This window comes from Cyanistes caeruleus, chromosome 2, assembly GCF_971803275.1.
Source record: "Cyanistes caeruleus chromosome 2, bCyaCae1.hap1.1, whole genome shotgun sequence".
NCBI classification, from domain to species: Eukaryota; Metazoa; Chordata; class Aves; order Passeriformes; family Paridae; genus Cyanistes; species Cyanistes caeruleus.
Genome location: NC_141702.1, coordinates 117,920,531 through 117,940,287, shown reverse-complemented (window position 1 = coordinate 117,940,287; position 19,757 = coordinate 117,920,531). Strand labels below are relative to the sequence as shown.

At 38.0% G+C, this 19,757-nt stretch overlaps 1 protein-coding gene across 20 annotated transcripts in view; it reads right to left on the bottom strand.

The window, feature by feature from the left end:
- BCL11A (BCL11 transcription factor A) overlaps positions 1-19,757 on the bottom strand; it is a 137,548-nt gene that overhangs the window by 115,823 nt on the left and 1,968 nt on the right. For all 20 annotated transcript variants that reach the window (XM_086874714.1, XM_086874649.1, XM_023923093.2 and 17 more), the window contains exons 3-5: positions 17,660-17,856; positions 10,804-10,844; positions 7,198-7,264 (exon numbers count right to left, since the gene is read on the bottom strand). In XM_086874714.1, the coding sequence (XP_086730840.1) occupies positions 7,198-7,240 (43 nt within the window). In that variant the 5' untranslated portion in view covers positions 7,241-7,264; positions 10,804-10,844; positions 17,660-17,856. The remainder of the gene's footprint in view (positions 1-7,197; positions 7,265-10,803; positions 10,845-17,659; positions 17,857-19,757) is intronic.

Here is a 19,757-nt window from a genome sequence, read left to right as displayed (position 1 = left end):
ATGAGTTCAGCTGCCAATATGAAAACTTTTCTGCAGGTTGAGGTTCCTCAACCTACTTACCTTAGCACGAGACAAGCTCCTGAACAAGTGTACAGGAGGCAGGGGGAACTTCGACAGCACCAACTAGAGAGGCTTCAACTGAACTAGAATCACATTTAGCTACAGCAGCAAAGCCAAAGCCACCGGTATCCAAGGGTCCAGCAGAGTAATTACCCACCTAGAAGAATTTTTTCAATTTCTAAGAGGTGTACAACCAAGCTCCTCCTTCAGATGTGCCAGTGTAAATCAACAGCAGAGCCCATGACAGCAGCAATCTGTTCAGATCTACCTCAGAGTAATTGACAATAGCTTTTGGCACAACTGACAAATGCAAGCGGGACAGGGTTTTAAAACCACTTCTGAAGTTCTTACTGCAAGTGTTGTTATATGAACTTCTCAGTAATTACAACATCACCTCAGTAATTACAACTTCTGTTTTAATTCAAGCCAGTCTCAATTAAGTGGCAATTCTGTGGTGACGTGATTAATACCCAACAATCAAGTCAATAGTTTCCTACTCTCCACATAGAGAAGCCATGAGCTAAGCAGTGTTGGGTGAACTCTGAGCTTACACAGAAGATTTTCAGGGCACTGAGAACCTGATCCATTTCTCCCAGAAATATTAAATCTATTCTTTTAAAACCCTGACCCAGGGAAAGCACTGCAGGAGCCTTAACCAAGTTCAGTAGGTGGCTCTTCCCTGGACAGAGATGACAACACAACACCATGAAATTCTCAGAGCAAGAGATATCACTGGGGATATTCCAGGTGGTATCAAAGATTCGTAAGTAACAGCAATACAAAAATGATGGAAATTCATAGGGCACTTCAGAGTTGGGATAATCCAGGCAAATTCCAGTTTGAGGAATTAAGACTGTACTGATTCCAAATAACCACTAATCAAACGTGTTTCATCCTGGTCTGAAGCATGGTAGAGCCTCACAACACCATTAACCAGCTGCATGTTTGGGTGTTAAGTGATATAATCAATTTACCCCGTTTTTACACTGTTACAATATTAAAAAGCATTTATTAATGAAGAAATTTTCACTTAAAAGGAGTAGTGGTGACAGCACAGAGGGGAATGTTTGTGTGTGGTCTTCTCATCAATGTTTCCTCACTGTTTAAAACAACGCAAGCCTTAAAATTAAGAGTGAAGAGGACAGAGGAGTTACAAAACAGAAGTGTTCCAAATAAAAGGAAAAAAATGGAAAATGGTGTCAAAAGGAACACATGAAATTAAACAGCGAACTTTTATAGACAATCTATAAGAGAAACTATATGAGGATCTACAGAATAATTAGTTCAAAAGTTAATTCATATGCTTATACAGCACTAAAATATAAAGCGGCTATTCCTGAGGGTTTTCCATTTTTGTTAACTTTTTAACTAAGGATAGAAATTTTAAAGGCACATTAAAATTATCATCTATCACTAAATTACATATTATACAAATGTAAATGTGATCACACCACACTTAAATTCTTATAACAATAAACTATTCTGTTTTCTTCCCCCTGACATTTACAAAATTCATTTGGAGGAGTAGGATATACCTTACAGAGATTAGTGATAAATCATGTATTTTTAATGAATATCAATAGGAGAAACCCCAGGACATAACCCACCATCTAATTTGATTAAACTGTGCTTAAGGCAACACCACCTCTCTGGCTGGGGAATAGCACTATAATGACTTTGTGAGCATTATTGCAGGCTGTTTTAATGATTTAATGAACTGACTCTATATTTAGTTCAATAGCCTTAAAATGATTAGTGTTTAAGAAAAATTAGCTCACTTTGATCTGATTCTATTTGATAGTAAGTTTAAATAACCTAACCCTTCAAAACACAGTGGAAAAAAATTCCTAGAATCACAGCCAGCTAACTGCTAGAAAACATTATGGCAATCATTAATAACAGTTCATTTATATTTAGCTACAGCATATGGAATGACACACTCATCCCCCCAAGATGGGACACAGCAGCATTTATTAAGTTGTATTATATTATTTTTTGGTGGTTTTTTAATGTGAAAAAATAAACCAAGGAAAAACTCTCTCTCTCCTGCATGCTCATTCAGTGCAATTATTTTTTTCCTTCATCAACAGTACCACTTAAGAATTTTAACTTGTCCAGAGTATGGTTCTGTGTCATCTAGAGACTGGAAAACTGTGTTGGGATTCTGGAGGCACAAGCTAAGCTTGATGACATTAGTCAGTGCTGGCAAGTTACTTGAAGTGCTCAAGCCATGAATGGAGCACAGTCATGCTGCTGAGAAAGGGAAACAAAAATATGTCATAGTGCTAAAAATAACACTTCCAATAGGAAGTTTTCAAAATATGGAGCTAAATTGGAGCTGACTTTCTGGAAGGCTGAAGGCAGAAACATCCACTATGCAGGGTTATCTCTGCACTTTAACCTGTGCAGACACTGTCATCCTTTTGTGATCCAAACCATCCCAGGTATGTCACATCAGCACGCTCCCTACAGCAAACTGATGGAAGCAACACCTCAAACATCAAAAACAATAATCTGCTGTCCAAATTTAAGAACAGGCACCAAATTCAATCAAGAATCAAACCTAGAAGTAGAATTTTTCTCAAGAAACAGCCCTACCAAGAGGATCTTTTGCTGGTTGTAACAAACACCAAAGGGGAAATGGCAACTACAAGCTAAAACTAGAGACAAGTGCAGGATACCCTCAGACCTCATGTTACGTTTTTCCACTTCTCTAATACTATAATCATGAGCTGGTCCTTGGGTTTTTAGTCTTAAGCAGTTCACCTACCCTCTGAAGTGAGCTCCAAATTGACAGGCAGTAAACACCTTCCTCTCCCCAGTGAAGGAATGCCAATGAATTTGTTGCAACAGAAATCCAGGAGCTGATCCTACCACCCCAATGAACATTTTTCCCATGTCTCTTTACAACTTGCCTGATTGTATCCTTTGCAAAGTACAAGAGTATGATTTGCTCAAAAGCAATTTATTGGTGGCATTCATCTACATAAAAAGATGTTTGGGTACATCCAGAATGCTCACACCACTTTTACTTATGCTTATTCCTTTGTGTCTCAATGCTCTGGATTTCCAGCCATCCATCAGGAACTGCAGGCCAGGCTCTCCCTGAGGTTGGCTTTCCAAATTGTTTTATATAACATGTGTTCCTTCAGTATTTTTTCCCAGACTTCTGATTTTTACTGTGTTGGTCACCCTTTATGTTCAGTGAGTACTTGCCAATGTTTTATGTTTCCTGCAGAAAAATCTGAGATCACCACTTTCATTCCAGACTCACAAAATTGGTAAATATCTTTATCACCAACAGAGTTGATTTATATCAAGATTTGTTTTTTTTTAATCTGCCAATTCTTCCTCAAACTGAGGACAACTTCTATTTTCCAAGAAATTCCAGCGTTTCTAAATTTTTATTAGAATCTAATCTAGATGCTAATTTTTATTTTATTAGAATAAAATAATAAATAGTGACAGTGACAATCAATAGAAGTTTAGTGTCTACCCACATGTTCCACTTTAATATAATTTACACAAATTATTGTGTAGAAGATAACAGTTCTCATATATTCAAACTGGTATCTTGTTAAGAGTACAATTACTCAAATCCTGCTTTGAGTTCCAACATGAAACATGTCAAATAGTTCAATAAGGCATACATTGTCCAAATGACACACTCATATTACTAAAGCACTGACAAATTTAGTTAATTTTCCCTTTCTGTCAAAAGCTACAATCAGATTGACACAGTCCTGTGGAACACTCCAATTTCCACTAAACTGCATTTTCTAACAGAAAACTGTTCCATAAAATAAAAAAAAGAAAAGAAAAATCAGCCAGCTCTAATGTGCCTGAAGTCTATGCAATTAAAAAAGTTTCTAAATATAGCTTTAATCATGGCCGACCCCAATCTTCTCAGAAGTCCTTGCCCTCCAGGCCATCCCAAAGGGATGGGAACATCCAGTAACAAGCCAAAAGTCTCATGACAGTGTATTGACCCCATTTGATATTTATCTCTAGCCATTTGTGAGAGCTTCCCATGAGCTTAATTAAGCTCATTCATTTCCACAAATTGTGGCATCCTAGAAAATATCAGACTTTCCTTTGATAGATGAGATTCAGATGTGGAAGTCTTATGGGAGGCAAGGTGTCTCTCAGGCTATTTGACAGAGTAGCTCATGAAACAACTTATCTAATCCATCCCCTCCACAAGGTGGAAGTGGAATGCATGTAGGATTGTGCCCTGTCCAAGGCAGACCCCAGCAAAAAGCCACTTGCTACGAACTGGGAAAACTCACCCCACTGTGGAAAAACTGAACCCTTTAACTACAGAGGTAAAATTGCAAAGCCACAAAACAATTTCTGTCCTTCAAGGCGGTATTTAGAAGGGAAAACTCTTGCATGGAGAAGCAAAGATTTGAGAAGCAAACAGGGTGAGTGTTTCTGCACTTTGGGTTTGGCTTTGAGCATCATCTTTGTCTTTCCTACATTATATTTTTCTATTTGTGCTGTATTTGACTGCCCTTAGGGAATTTGTTTTGTGTAACAAAGCCCACTTGAGGGGACACTGTAACAGCCTTCCACTGTGCAAAAGGCTGCTGCAAAAACTCACTACTTATTCTGCACAGATAAGGCAAAATACCAGGTAAAGGTAATCAAACATGAACAGAGGAAAGCAGGAAGACTCACTCTTTATCATAATGGTCTTAAAGTGAAGCCAGACAAGCTTCTGTCTTGAATAACAGGTAAAATTGATCCTGCCTCAGGGTGAAATAATAAGCTAGCAAACCTCTTAGAGTTGCTTCAAGTTGGGATTTTTTTTGTTGTTTGGTGGTGGGTTTTTTAATTTAAGAAAATCCATGATAACTGCAGGCTGGAAAAAATGTAACTTAGTACCCTCTACGAACCATTTCTTAATATCAAACCTAAGCAGAAAAAAAAATAAAAGTATTTCCCTAACGTAGAAAACCATTTTTTAAAAAAATCTACCTTTCATTTATTTCACACTAAAACATTCAATCACCAGGTACAAGCTTAAACTTCGTTAATTACATACTTTCCTCCCACAAGTGTTTTCCTTTACAAAGCTGCTTCAATCTAGTATGTGGTCAGCTGGAGACCAGTGCAAATATAAGTATTTTCCTTTCTTGTGTATATTTAAGCACTTTGTTTACTTTGGAGTTTTGGTTCATAATTCCTATGCTGTCCTAATTGCTCCATTTACCTTTAACATATGTACACAGAGTCTACACCAAGGAGTTCAGGCACTTCATGCAAAGGAAGAGCATTTGGTCACCACACTGGTTCCATCATTCCTAATTTTTCCAGCTCATTTAACACCTTTTCTACTGTTTTATGCATACTGAGCGCCAGTCTCATCTCAGCTGTGCTTCCACCTTTGCACTACATGTAACCTGAAAAACATTTCCCTCTTGGGGTCCTTCAGATCATATAACACCTCAAAAAATAGCTTTTTCCCACTCTTCATATCTGGATCATGACCCATCTTCTTACTGTAGCAGAAATACAGATCTGTTTTAACCCATACATGAAACTTCAGGATTTCCAGTGCTTTTGTTGTTCTGAGGTTACAGTGAAATGTATTTACCAAGTTGTGTCCCTGAAACATGACATCACAGCACAGTGGCACCAAAAACAAAAAGATACTCATGTGAAATCTCTTTCCCTACACGAGTTAAAAAGTCATCTGTAGCCAAAACAACCTTTTTTATTTAATGTTCTTCTTTCTGGACATAACTTACCTGGAAAAGTGTAATGGATGTAAAGCATCCTGCTTTTATATTTTGCTTTTTTATTATTTGACTTAGACAAACTCTAAGTGGCAAGATAAAACATTTCATGCAGATGAAGGTACTTGAGGAAGCTGCCTAAAAATAGTAATGTTTAATGTATATAGTGACTAAAAATAATCATGGAGTCAGCAGGTATTGAACAGCTACAGAATATCTCAGCCATAAGGATCTGTTTACACAGATACTTCTGTCCCAAGACTAAATAATATTTGAAAAAACACAATCACCACACAAAACACATCTGTTTGGAGAGTTTTGTTTTGGTTTTTTTCCAGTTACTAATATATCAGGACACAACATGGGTGTGACAGATAAAACCACTACTGAAGGGGAGTAGGGTGTGAGAAACAGAGCAAGAGAAGCAATTTTGCTGCTCCATATCTTGGCCCCACACCTACAAAAATAAACGGCTTGTGGACAGCTAACCTCAGGTCAGCAAAGCTTCCACTATTAAGTAGTTCCAGCTGGTAGGGATTTCCCAATTCCCCACTTATAGGAGCCTCTCAAATTACTTGTTCAAATTCATGCAGATCTGGGATTCCAGATATAGATTTTTAGAACAGCAACCAAGAAAATATGGTACCATAACATCAAAAAATCCTGACTCGAGCTGTAAGTGAAATTACAACAGCAATACCTCCAGGAAAACTACATGCTTCCCATATGAAGCTTTCAGGTATGAGATGCACACAAAGTACAGTCAAAATCTGAAGAAAAGTGAGAGCCAACCTTATTCTGTCAACACTGACCTATTTTGTTCAGGTCTAACAGCTCAAAAAGCTACAAATTTGGTGAAACCTGAATTGTAAAACCATAACACTCCTCAATTACTTTTCGTTGGCCAGACAGGCAAACCTGTCATTTGACAACACATCATGATCCAAGATAGTAAACTTTATCACTCAGGGGTCATGAGAAAATGGCCACAGGTACAGCTTGCTAACCTCCCCTAGGTAATTTTTCACAGTTATCATCCAAAAAGTGTAAAAGCATAAAAGACATGTTATCTTTGAGCTCCGTTTATTGTAACATGGGTGAGATTCCCTATAAAACCACTTACTAAGTAACTGTTGTGTGTTCTCCAAGACAGAGTCAAATCAGTAAAACATCATCTTGACAGTGTGTCAGGAACAAGACGACACCTCTCCTCTCAGAGACCAACACATTATTTATCATTCTGCTCTGACTTACCTTTGCTTCCCACCCAGCACCCAAAAGCACTTCCCTGCCTGGTTTCTTAATACAATGTTTGAAGACAAAGCTGAGCCAAGAGTTCCAGAACTTGATTCACGCTTTCCCAAATGCCAAGAATCCATTGGAGTTTTGCTCTTACCTGTAAGTAGATGCTTGATCGCAAAATTTTCACGTATGTTCATCTTCTGAAATCAATTGAGCAGTTTCTGTGGGGGAGTTTGAAGAACAAATCAACTTAATTTCTCAATTCTCCTAATAAAACTGTTGTCTTCAGAAAGTTTTGCACTCCATAAAGCGTTGCTGTTACAGCCTTCTTAGTGCCATAAACTAGCAAAAAGAACTTTTAGTTAGTTTTCAGGTTCCAAATCACTAGGTTTCTGCTGGGGTTTTGTTTGGTTGGGTTTTTCTTCCTCAGAAATTTGAGGAATGTTAGGAAGAATATAAGTATTTCATTGTGTCATAATAGTAGAATCAAAATAACTTTGCTTGAATTTATCATTGCTAGCAGAACTCCAGGATTTAGAACTTACCCCATGCTATTCCACAAATGATTATTCTTGGTTGTTTGTACAGTCCTTTACCCTCATAGCTTGTGGCCACCTTTATTTGATACCTCTCTACAGTCACTGCAAGCTCCTTCCCTCCTCTGCATTTTGGAATCAGATCTGACTTGCAACTGCAGGTCTTTAGTTTGAGAACATTTTCATTTATTCTCATCAACACATTTTTGGGGCAGCCTGTAAGTAATCCATCACCTGATTTCTACCTCATGGCACACAAAGATTATTTATAGTTGTTTTTTGTTTGGTTGTTTGAGGGGTTTTAATAGCTACGCATCTTACACTCCCTCACACCTGCATAAACAAACTAAAACAAAACTACAGCATGTTTTCTTCCAAAAGGACACTAATAATAGATTCCTAGTAAAAAATCATAGTAATAAAGTATCATTTATTTTAGGAGACCTACTAACTTGCAGTGGAGTAAAACCATGCTCAAAGCACACACCTAGGCATTATGTGAGCCAAAGCAGAATGGCAATCTGCATTTTTAAATCATGCTGTAGTCAACCCTCAGTAGCTGCACTTGGTGCAAAGTAGCACAAAAAACCAGGATGAAATGGAAGTTACACATGACACAGAGCAATCCTAAAACTGCTCACAGCACATGTAGGGGAAGAATATCTTTGCAGGCACAATCCCAAAAAACGTATCTTCAGTCACTTAATCAAGGAGCAGATTGACCATCTTGTCAGCTTTCTATTCACCTTTTAACCTTTTCATTGCACTGTTTTGCAGAGTGGATTAATTGAAATTCTTTGCTCAGGTTTTATTTTTGAGTTGATGATGAGTACAGATAACACTCAGATTTCTTCCTTACACCTACAGCTGCTTTTCTGACAGTGCTTTGTTCTGTACCTCCAGCTCATTTCAACTTAACCTTTTCCAAATACCCAGGTCCCTGCAAGAGGATGTCTACATTAACAGTTTAAAGCATAAAAAACTCGAGTATTTGGCGCAGTTAACTCCAAATTAACCTCCCACCTTGGCTAAGCACAGATATGTGAGCTCAGAATCAAGTGCTTGGGGCCAATGCTTTTCTTCCATTACCAGGAGAAAGCTGTCAGTGTAAACACTGTCTGCTCCTCTGCAGCTTAGTGATTGCTTACAAACCTGAGCCAGGAGTATCTGGTAGTGCCTTGCACCCACTTCCCTCAAGTATAAATGACTGCAGGTGGTGAAGGGTAGTACTGAAAGATCATTGAAATTTTCTGTTTGTTTTTAAACTGAACTATTTTATGGCCTCTTCTACAACTACATACTTTTAACCTCCTTGTTGTTTCATGCCTCTTAGCATGAAAACATCTTTATCCCAATCCTAACACTCCACTCCACTTAAATCAGATGCTGAGATATGAAAAACAGAATCTTGGTGAAAAAGTAGCACCTTTTTAAAATGCAGTGATTAAATATTCAATAATCTTAGGGCAGAAGTAATTTTTATTTGCACCAGCTAGATAAACTGAATGACAAAGAAAATTATTCCTTAGACAAGAGGGAAAAAAAAGATCTCTTCAGATGTGACTTTTTAAATGCAGGTCATATGTTTGCTTTCCCCTAGCTGATGCAGAGTATTAAAGGTACAGCATATTAATTACCATGTATATCAATACTCCACCTAATCATAAGGACCATAACACTAGAGTAAATAAAACCACTAGAAATACCTAAGAAGAGAGTAAAATTTGATTACAAACAGGAATTACCAGCACCAATTTGAACCTGTTTATTAACAGGTTTAATCCATAAATGCTCAGGCAAACTTAGAAGTAAACATCTTTGAGGATATCTCTTAACACAGAAGCTTAGAACCAAAATCATTTTCAATCTGCACAGTCAGTCCAGGATTTGTTTTTGTTTCCATGAGCAAGGGCTACCCAGGGCATCAGTAACTTCTGTTTCCAGAGCTACTTCTACATTGATTATACATTAGGATTTGCCCTTTCAAGAGATTTTTAGAAGAATATACAGTTTGTTCAACTATATGTTGGCAACTCTACACATGCCAGAACAAAGTGCAAAATCAGTTGCAGAAAGTCCTAATACAGAGCATCAGGACTTTGGAAGATTTGTATATTTACAGATACAGAGAATTATCCTCTGGAAGTTAAATGACGATGGGAGGGGATACGTATTTCTAGACACAGACATGTGTAACTGCAGTGGGCATTTTCATCAATTAACAAAACCTTTGGGCAAACCCCAGGTGAAATAGATAAAACCTCTGTCCACAAAGTAAGGGATTAAATTAGTCTGCAAATCACTTCTGATATTTAATATTCCATCTGTTATATTTGCTTTGGCTAAAGACTTTCAGCTTGAGCAATTTCTACTCTTCCTAAATGACAGGTCTAACTATACACTTATTTAATGACTTATTTTTCCTTTGTCTGAAAAAGCAAGAATGCCCCCTTTTGACAATTCCATATATTTCCCCTATGAGGCCAGGAGAGGGAGTAGTAGCTTGTATTTTTCCCCAGGAAAATCAACACTCTGGACGCGAAGTATTGTATTCAGTTCCCTGCAGACAACAATCACATCCTTTGTTCATTATTTTTGATAAAGATCACGAAGAGATTTTTTTGGGGAGTGGGTGAAGCAGAAAAAAAATCACTTTGAGAGAAGAACTTCTGCCACAAGGAGTTTTCAGATGAGAATGACACACACTGTAAAAGCTTAATCTCTTACACTTTGATGGTTGGAAAGCCATGAAGTGTCTGCACAGGTTAATCTGTGTTTATTTGCCCTGCTGAAGGTACAGCACAAATCCAGATCGCCTGAGGTCATGTAACTGAGCAGAGGCTGGCCAAGACATGATATTAGGGTCAATTAAAAACAGACTTTATTATTCTTCTGTTTTTAGTTATACAAATTCTAATAAAAAATCTAAAACACATATTTCTCTAGATCCCTACCCAAAATCTCAAGGCTGATGCTGACAGAAAGCAAAGATGGTTTGGAAGCACTTTTGCTTCAAGTTTGTCTGCAGAGAAACCTGAAACATGACTTGATATTCTTCCAAGGTTCTGAAAAGCTCACTACCTGATTTTAAACCATTTAAATTCCAGCGTTAGGAAGCCAGTCTGAGCTCTCTAGACAGACAAGCAAATGACGTGGTCTTTCAAAAGATGACTCAGAGGAGGAAGACAAAAAAAAAACAAAAAACCAAAAAACTAAAAACTTACTTGTGTATTTTCCAGCTCTTCCAGAGGACTGTTATCTCAGCCTGAAAAACAAAAGGGGAAAAGTCCACAAATGAAATCATACAATGCATCAAGTAAGGCATTTCCAAGAGAAACAAATAACACGGTAGAAGGCACCAGGTAGATCCCAGTTTAGGGCTTCTCTTGCCCCCATCTCAGGCAGCAGGACTGGAAGAGCACAGTCCTTGCACCAGAGACTGTCTCCCCTGACCCCAGGGACCGTCTGAGGGACTGACAGGCTTAGAGAGATGTATCAGGCATCTGCAGAGAGCAGTGCCAGCCTCAACCTCTCACCGAGAGTCAGCGCTGACCTAAGGGTGCTGCATTATCCATCTTGGTTGATATCAGTATTTTTTTCTGTAGTTCAAGCAAGAGGCACATCCCTGTACCTGTGTGATCCTGGAAAACAGAAATGAGCACACTCTTCTTGATCCTCACCCTATACAGCAAACATTAAGTGAAACTGCAGCCTGTTTCTCTCAGAGACAGAGGAGCTTAAGGTATTTAATTAACAATACACAACAGTCATGACGATTCCAAGATGCCTTATTCAGCTGAAAAAGCACAAGAATTAAGGCAGCAGCATGCAATGACAATTGAGATTACAGCATGGGGAGAAATCTCAGGTCAAATCTGGGAGAAAATTTTTTACCTAACCCAATAAGAAGTTAGAAAAAAAAAATTCAAGTTAACTTACAGCCGTCAAAGCAAGAATATCAAAAATCCTGCTGTGTACTCCTGAAAAACAGAAGTGTGTATCCCTCATGAAAGAAAGATTCTTTCTGCATCAGTGAAAAATAACTTGACTGATTTCAAATTCCAGGTTTTGCACCATTGGTTAAGTTTCCTCTAACAGCACTGAGTTACTGGTTTAAAGTGCTTATTGGGGTCACTATGGCTTTTTACCATCCAGCTACCATATTTTCCAAGACCCATACAGATATTTGGCCACATATCTCTGATTAAAGCTAAATCATCTTAAATAAAAAAACCATTGTGTGTCTAACTACCCCTGCAGCTCCTTGAGAAATGTTAAGAAACTACATTCATGCTATATTCCCTTTGGTGAAGTAGTGGAGAGAAGAATCATCATTCTCAAGCAATACTGCTTACAAACTAAGTTTGGCATTGGATCAGCAGCATTCACCAATGGCAGGGGCCTCACCCATATAAAAATTGCAGTTTTCACAGAAGTGCTTGAGGTGGCTGCAATTAAACTGTACAAGTTTGATTATGTATGCAGATTTTCTCCAGCTCATCCATTTTTTAGTAACAAGATCTACAAAATCAGCAACATGAAAATAGGAAACTGTTTGTAAAGCATGGCAGTGAATATACCATTTAGGAACAGCCACTCTGAATACCCTGTGCTTTGTTACTCTGTTTACTTCAGTGTGATATGACTTAGCACACACTAAAATTTTTAAACTCTGTTTTGCTCCCTGGATTCCTTCACAAATATTCTGAAGCATGTTACCTACGGGAGGGAGTGCTCCAAAATAAAGATCCCCTTACAACAAAAGCCAAGAGCACCATCAAGAAAGTCTTTCTCATTGCTCCACATGTTGTTTTTCCTTCCCATTTGACAACAGCTAAAAGCACACCAACAACTTCTCTACCAGAATTGGAAGAACAGGTTCAGAATGTACCCCTTCTACCTGAATTTGGCTCTATATCAAATCCTGTTCAAATCTAACCAGGATGCTCACTTTCTTAGTGACTTGCAAACTTAAAGTTATAGATTTAAAGTAGCTTTTCATCTTCCTTGTATTATACAGATTTTTTAGTTGTCTCCATAGCAGTAAGAATTGCTTCTACTCCTGTTTAGTGTTACCAAAAGTTTTGTTTTCTTCTTTAAGTGGAAAATAAGTATAGCTGGGTTTGATTCCAATTTTATAAAACAGGGCTGTAAGGCAGAGAGAATAATTTTCTGGAAGATTCAGAAAATTATTTTACATTACTTCAGCCTTTTTCTCTCAACTCCAAGGACATTCATCACTACATTCCTCTGACCACCTTTTTCATTATTAAGCAACCTCATAAGGATATTACTCTGATTTAGAGAATGTTTTACTGGAAGCAAGTTCCAAAGAGCCTCTTTCCTACTACATTCAATGTGTTAAGCATTCACTATCAGCTCTGGGATTTAACGAGAACTCAGCAAAGTCTGTTCTCATTCTCCATCAAAGATTAGAAAATTTAGGTGTTTCTATAGTTACAAAGAACTAGTTTCTGGAAAGTCCTTTATCAAGAATGAACTCTGCCTCACTGAAATGAGATTCTCCTTTCTGTTATTTTAAAAATTCTCAAGATCACCTAGCCAGTATTAAAGGGATTCCACTAGTGGCTATGCAACCAGCTTTTGCTATGCTCTGGTTCTCTCCCAGGAAACTGAAGGCTTTTATCTGTTGCCAGCTAAGAAATATCCACTAGACTGAAAATCCACTGTATACTTTTTGGAAAGCTGCAGGGCTGAAGGTAAAAGTTGAACAGCACTGAGGTTTCTTTTCTAATCTGTTTCAAGTTCTGCACTCTTGGATGCTGTTAATTATAGTACAGTATGAAACTAGCAATATGAAAACCTATTTATTCTCAGTCTTAGTAGTTGAAGGTAATTAATACTTTTATCTTCCTACGTGCTTCATTGATGGGGCACATGAAAGGATAAATGAAATGAATCCACATGTAGTTTAAAGGAAAAAAAAATCAATTTATAAAGTTACAGTCCCAGGAAAGAGGCAGGGCAGTCTATGCATGCCTCTTGCTTAGTGGAAAATACAGATTTCTACATGAGTAAAAAGAACCATCAAGATGCTGAGCTGCAGGGTAACAGTTCCAGATCTGTGTCTGTTACTGCTTTAGGGCCAGCCTTTAGGAGAGACCTTCACCCAGAATTTACATTCCACCTCTTACTATTACATGATAACAAGATTTACACAGCATAGTTATGAATCAAGTATTTGGCAAGCAGCTCCTTCCACAGCCATGACTAACTAGGGGTGGAGAACACGTACCACATAAACACCTGAATGCCTCACCGCTTTATTTATGCCCGAAAAAATTAATTTTACTTCCTGATCGTTGCCTCAAGAATTTGTGGGCAATGAAGGAAATCCTAAAGCAAAACCAGGCAACCCATAGATTCAGTTGCACTCAGGAGAATGCCACATTGAGGGTGATTCTCACACAGCAAGATTGCTGTAGTTTCATTGCTAGAAGCTCTCAGCCCTGAGCTTCAGAGCTCAGTCCTCCCCTCACAGCAGAGTCTACTTCACACAGTATGAAACAGAAGCATCATACACCGAATAAAAGCCCCTGCAGAAGCCTTGAGTTTCCACTTCAGTATCAAGATGATGATTCCAAAAAGTACAGCTTAACTCACTACTTTCTAGAAACTTTGCAACTAATTGTATTTATCCAGGCATACAGCATATCCAGTGCTTTTATTCACATGCATTACACAACAGTACACAGAAATATTAAGAACCTGCTGGTCATCCATCGGGGAAGGAACAAGTAGCTTAACAAAAAGGATACCTGCACAAATATACACTACCTGGAAAATTCACAAACACATGAAACCAGTTTTTCCCTCTACTTTTCCAGCAGTTGTGATGGAACATTTCTTCCCTCTGCCAAGTTTTCAGCAATCAACACGACACTCTATTTTTGTGGCTATGTTGCTGTGACCAAAGTGACTTTATTTACCAAGAGGTGTCTGATTTTAGCTGTGCAATGAATCCTTAGCTTTACTTTCCTGTAGCACCTCTGCAAACAACCAGCACATTACAAAGATTAAAGTGTGACTCCAAGATCACACTGGTCCCTGCTTTTACATTATGGTAAAATAATCCCAAAGTTTGGCAGATGAGAGCATAATTAAAAGCACCCTTGCAAAAGTTTGCATTATTTCTTAAATATCTGGCATAATTAAATGCTCCTGTGTAAAACAGCAAAGAACACCTAGAGACTTCCCCTTAAAGACTGAGCTCAGCCATCCCAGAAAGGAGTTACTGTATCTAGTAAATATCAATTAAATTAGGGCTCCCCTGGGGGAAAACAGTGCTTCAAAGATGGGAAACCTCTTTGGCAACAAACTCCAAGAGAACCAATTTTCAATAATCTCAGAAAACAATAATCCTGTGTATCTGAAATTTTTACATCAATCTTCCCTGTGAACACCTCCCCTTTATTCCACTGTTTCACACAGCAACCAAAAAAAGAACAAACCAAAACTGGAAACTTTCAGGATAAAATGAAATTTCTTACTAGAAAAAGGACCAAATATCCATTATTTATGAGAAACCAGGTAGATGAAAGTACAATAAAGACAGTGGGGGGGGCTTATTTGCACCATTGCCATTTTCTTCTTTTCATACAGCATAAAGAAAACCAAAACCAGAAGTAAATTATATTTATCCCAAGTAGGAACCCTTTGTATTTTTGTCAATGCACCCAAGAACAAACCCTGTATTCAGCAGCTCAACAACATTTCAGCATCCCAGGCACTGTATTCCTGAAGCAGACCTTGGACTGCCTCATTTAAATGCAGTTGTCATCAACATCACACAGATTAATCCACTGTTTGCTTGCTTGTCTCTTGCTTTCTATTCTCTCACTCAATTTTTACCTGTAGCTAAGAAAATATATATTAAAAAATTTAAAATTTTTAATTTTTAAAGTTTGGGGTTTTTTAAAATGTTTTAGGAATTTGAACCTATCAGGAAACACTTGCATATTTGTATGCAATATTGGTTTTGTCCTATGTTTGTTTGCCAGTCATCAAGGCAGAAGTAATTGAATATGCATATCTACTTATATACACACAGATAGCCAATAAGTCCTAAAGAATATGCATATGAACTACATAATTGCAGTAACTTTGTTCTATAATGTTCTCTTGCTTTTTCCTAATTTTTCAGCCCATTACCTGTCACTCTTCTCTGCTTTATCTCATCTTCTTTTTCAGTTAGCTTTTGTTTATTTAAAGACTTACAAGAAAGCATCACCTCCATGCTTACCTTTGCACATAAATTCCCTGACTAAATCCCTGTTCAAAAAGAAATTATTATCAATTATCTATGGTTTACTTCTTCAACTACAACAAAGAAAGCCTGTGAACAACGTACCAGACTGGATACAAGTGCCAAAATCACAAAATCCTCTAAAAGAAGCTGAGCTCTACTTATGCTCTCTTTTCCTGTTTCTGCATAAAGTTGAACCTAACACCATCACATATAAAAAGGTGAGGGAAAAAAACCTTCAAGAGAGCTTTACCACAAGGTTAATGGATATGAAAATTTCTCCCCACTCGCACATACAATTGAGGTGTTTCGGTAATTATCAGTATCCATTCCCCTCTTTAAAGTTTCCCTGCAAGCAGCAATCAGAATTATATACGATCTCTGCATGAAACTAATGAATTCATGACAAAGAAGACTCCTCAACATGATAAGAGATGGTGTATCAGGGGTATTAGCATCAGGCTTTAATGCTCAAAAACAGGCTCACAGCCACGTTCACACCATAATGGAGCTGGAACAGTACCAGTGTCACACTCCAGCAGCTGTCCAAGGACTTGGGTTCCCATCAGAGGAGTAAAGAAAAATGCAAAGATTAAACAGTTTTGTTCTCTTCCTAGATCAAGAGAATAAAAATTACACTTGTCTGCTCTCCATGTAAAGATTTTCCTAAAGATATTAATCTGTAGAAACTTCTGTTCAGATCAGAGAAAATACTTTTTCAACAATAACAATTTACACCTCTTCAGTACTCCTTTAAAAGAAATATTACCTGCAAAATGAAGGTAGTGTGCTGAAGAAAAAACTCTAAGAGTCATATCCTGTTAAATTTGGGCAATACTTGCCTGGCAACTATTTCTGACCCAGGAGACTTTCTGAACCTATACCTACCACATAAGATTTTTTTTCTTCTTCAGGTACAGCTAGCAGAGATCACTGTTCTTGTTACAAAGGGGTAATCTTAAATTACAAGTGCACTTTTCACTCCATTTTCTTCCCCAAAAGGAAGCACATTAAAGGAAAATTGAAAGGGCAAGGAATTTTATGCACTTAATAGCTTTTGAGGGTACCAGAGCTCAAATCAAATCTTTACAAAACCACAATACCCAGGCTCTCTATAGGACATGCAAACACTTCACCACACAAGGTCTCCCCTAAGAGTGAAACCTCAAGAAAATACAATTCCCTATGCCAGCTCCTTATCCAAATGCTATCATCCTTAGACCTTTTTAAGCAGACCCTTTGCTCATGTTTAAGCATCACAGGTCCCATCCACACTTCCCCATAAGTGGGTATCCCTAACACACCGTCCCCACATCTGATTAATGCTGGTAGAATAAAAACAAACACTGTTTCATGGGCAGAAGCGAGTGAAGAAGAAAGGGAGATGGTGGATTTGGGCACGATTGCAACAAACACACAGTTTAGGAAACAGCCGGAAAAACAAAAAATCCTGAACATCCTCTGCTATCATCTTGCCAGTTCCCAGACATTTAGATATGTACCCCACTATCAGATGGCAGAACAGCAGCGTCCTTTGGATGACTGGCTCAGGTAATCAAAGCAGAAAACAGCCAGAAATAATACTGCCAAGTGATTAGAAGAGAACTGGTTGTAAATTTAAACACCCTTTTGATTCATTAATCTCCAACAGCTAAAGACAAACCTAAAGCGAAATTGCCGTGATTGTAAACCAAGCACTCCTGTCCTGTGGCTATTTTTCGGCCTGCTGAGAGAGAATGAGCTGATCAAAGACAGACACTTCAGTGAGATTAGTGCTGCTTCAGTGAGCTCACAGTTAGTTCCCATCAACTAACCTGTTTTAGGAGCTGGTAACACCGGCATTAATCTCTGCTTCAATTGGAAGCGAAACCAGGGAGCGACCCGTCCATCTCCTGGTGACAATTGCACCTGCCCTGCGAGCCTGTGCAGGTCCAGCGAAGCCTTTTGCTGCTGATGGGCAGGGAAGAGCGCTACGAATTTCACATCAAGGGCACGAGCATTCAAAACTTCCCTGGGAAAGCAAAGCAGAGGTTTCATTTTGCTGGCTCATCACCAGGGGCACGTGGAAATCCTAGCAAGTGACTGCAGTGAAGAATCCCTGGGAATGGCCCATACGAGGAGCTAGCAACCATTAGGAAAAGCCAGCCTGCAAGGACAAGCGGCACTGTGACAGTACAGTCCCAAACGGTGTTTCAGCAGCAGCTAGGAGTGGCTTAAACTATAAAACATTTTATGCATTTACAGTTCTCAGCAGCTTGTAAGGTTACAGAATTACTGCCCTTCAGTAAATTGATGAATTCGAAAATAAAGAAAAAAACCAAATCCACAACAAAGTACTCAAATCCTTCAGCCACCAATTATTTAAATCCATCCCAGATTGTCTTCAGTAGCCACACCTTCTACTGTTTAGTGTTATCTCTCAACATAGATTTTCAATGTGATAGATCAGTGAATCCTAGGAACATTTATTACAAAATGCAGCTTTCTGGAATTGAATTTCATATTTTAGCTGATATTCATCAGAGCCTAAATGTATATATACAAATTATTGCTGACAAAAATCTCTCTAGTGAAATATAGTGAATTACATAGATAAGATCCTCTGTACAAAGTTTGAATAAACTAATTTTTTTCTGATAAATTTCTGTGATGTGGACAATATTTTAATATCACACAAATATTTTCTCTGCAGCAGTCTCCCTCTCAGGCATATCTCACATGTTGAAGCAGAGAGTCAGGTGCAGTAGCTGGTACATAACCTTTCATGCATAAACCCCAAATTCTTCCAGAGATGCCTGAAAAAAAATCTGTCTAGGCTCATTCATTTTTAATCATTAAAATTTTTTAACATTTAAATGTGATAATCACAAAGCACTTCATCAAATAAAATAGTAATGGGTATTTTGCTCACTTGGGATAGAGAAAGACAGTTTTTAAAGAGGGAAAAATAAACAAGGTTGCCACTTCCCACTGAAAAGGGAAAGGCATTTACAAGCAAAGTTCCCTGTGGAATACAGGGTGGCACCTGAATAGACCCAAGTGGAAAAGGGATAAGAAACAACAACACCAAGTTTAGAAGGAATATACACATAGCTGCTTTTATCCAGGAATAAGTGGATTGCCAAACTTCACGAGTCTATCAAATGCGTGGTCTCACACAAGCACTTTATAAACCACATCACACTAACATCATTAACTTCTCAGATTAGATTAAAATAATACCTACAGACTCTGACAAGTGAAAATTCATAGCCTAGGTGTTTATGAAATATATAATTCAGTAATACCCTCTAACATATTTAAAGTACTCAGATATCAACTCATTTTTACTACAGAAAAGGATATTGACCCCTTAACAACTTAGCAGCAATTAAAAAAATAGGACAAATAAACCCAAACATCCCCCCACTTCACATCACTCTCAAATTAATGCTAACTGAATGATACAGACACCCACCAAGAAAGAACCCCAACTACAATATTTAATTAGTTTTTAGCCTCCTCTAAAGCTAGGTGCTACACAAAAGAATTTTAAAGTAAATGTAACACTCCCAGCAAAGGAAAGAACTACCTTGAAACAAACTGCCCTCGAACTCTGCACACTCTAAAACATGATATAGTTTAGTCACTGCTACACATAAACCGTGGAAGTTATGTGGGCAGAATGCAGCAGTCATACATTAGAAACAAATAACTAATAGGAGCTAACTAATACTGGACTAAATAGATGGCAGACAACGGGAGACACTTATTTTCTGTAAAAAAATAACAAAACCCAAACTACTCACAGAAGAGCTAATCCAGTCACCTCATGGAAACTAAAATCCATGAACTCCCTAACAATAAGAACCTTATTGAATTACTTTTCTCAGCACTATCCTATTCCCAGAACAAATATTGTATTTGTGAATC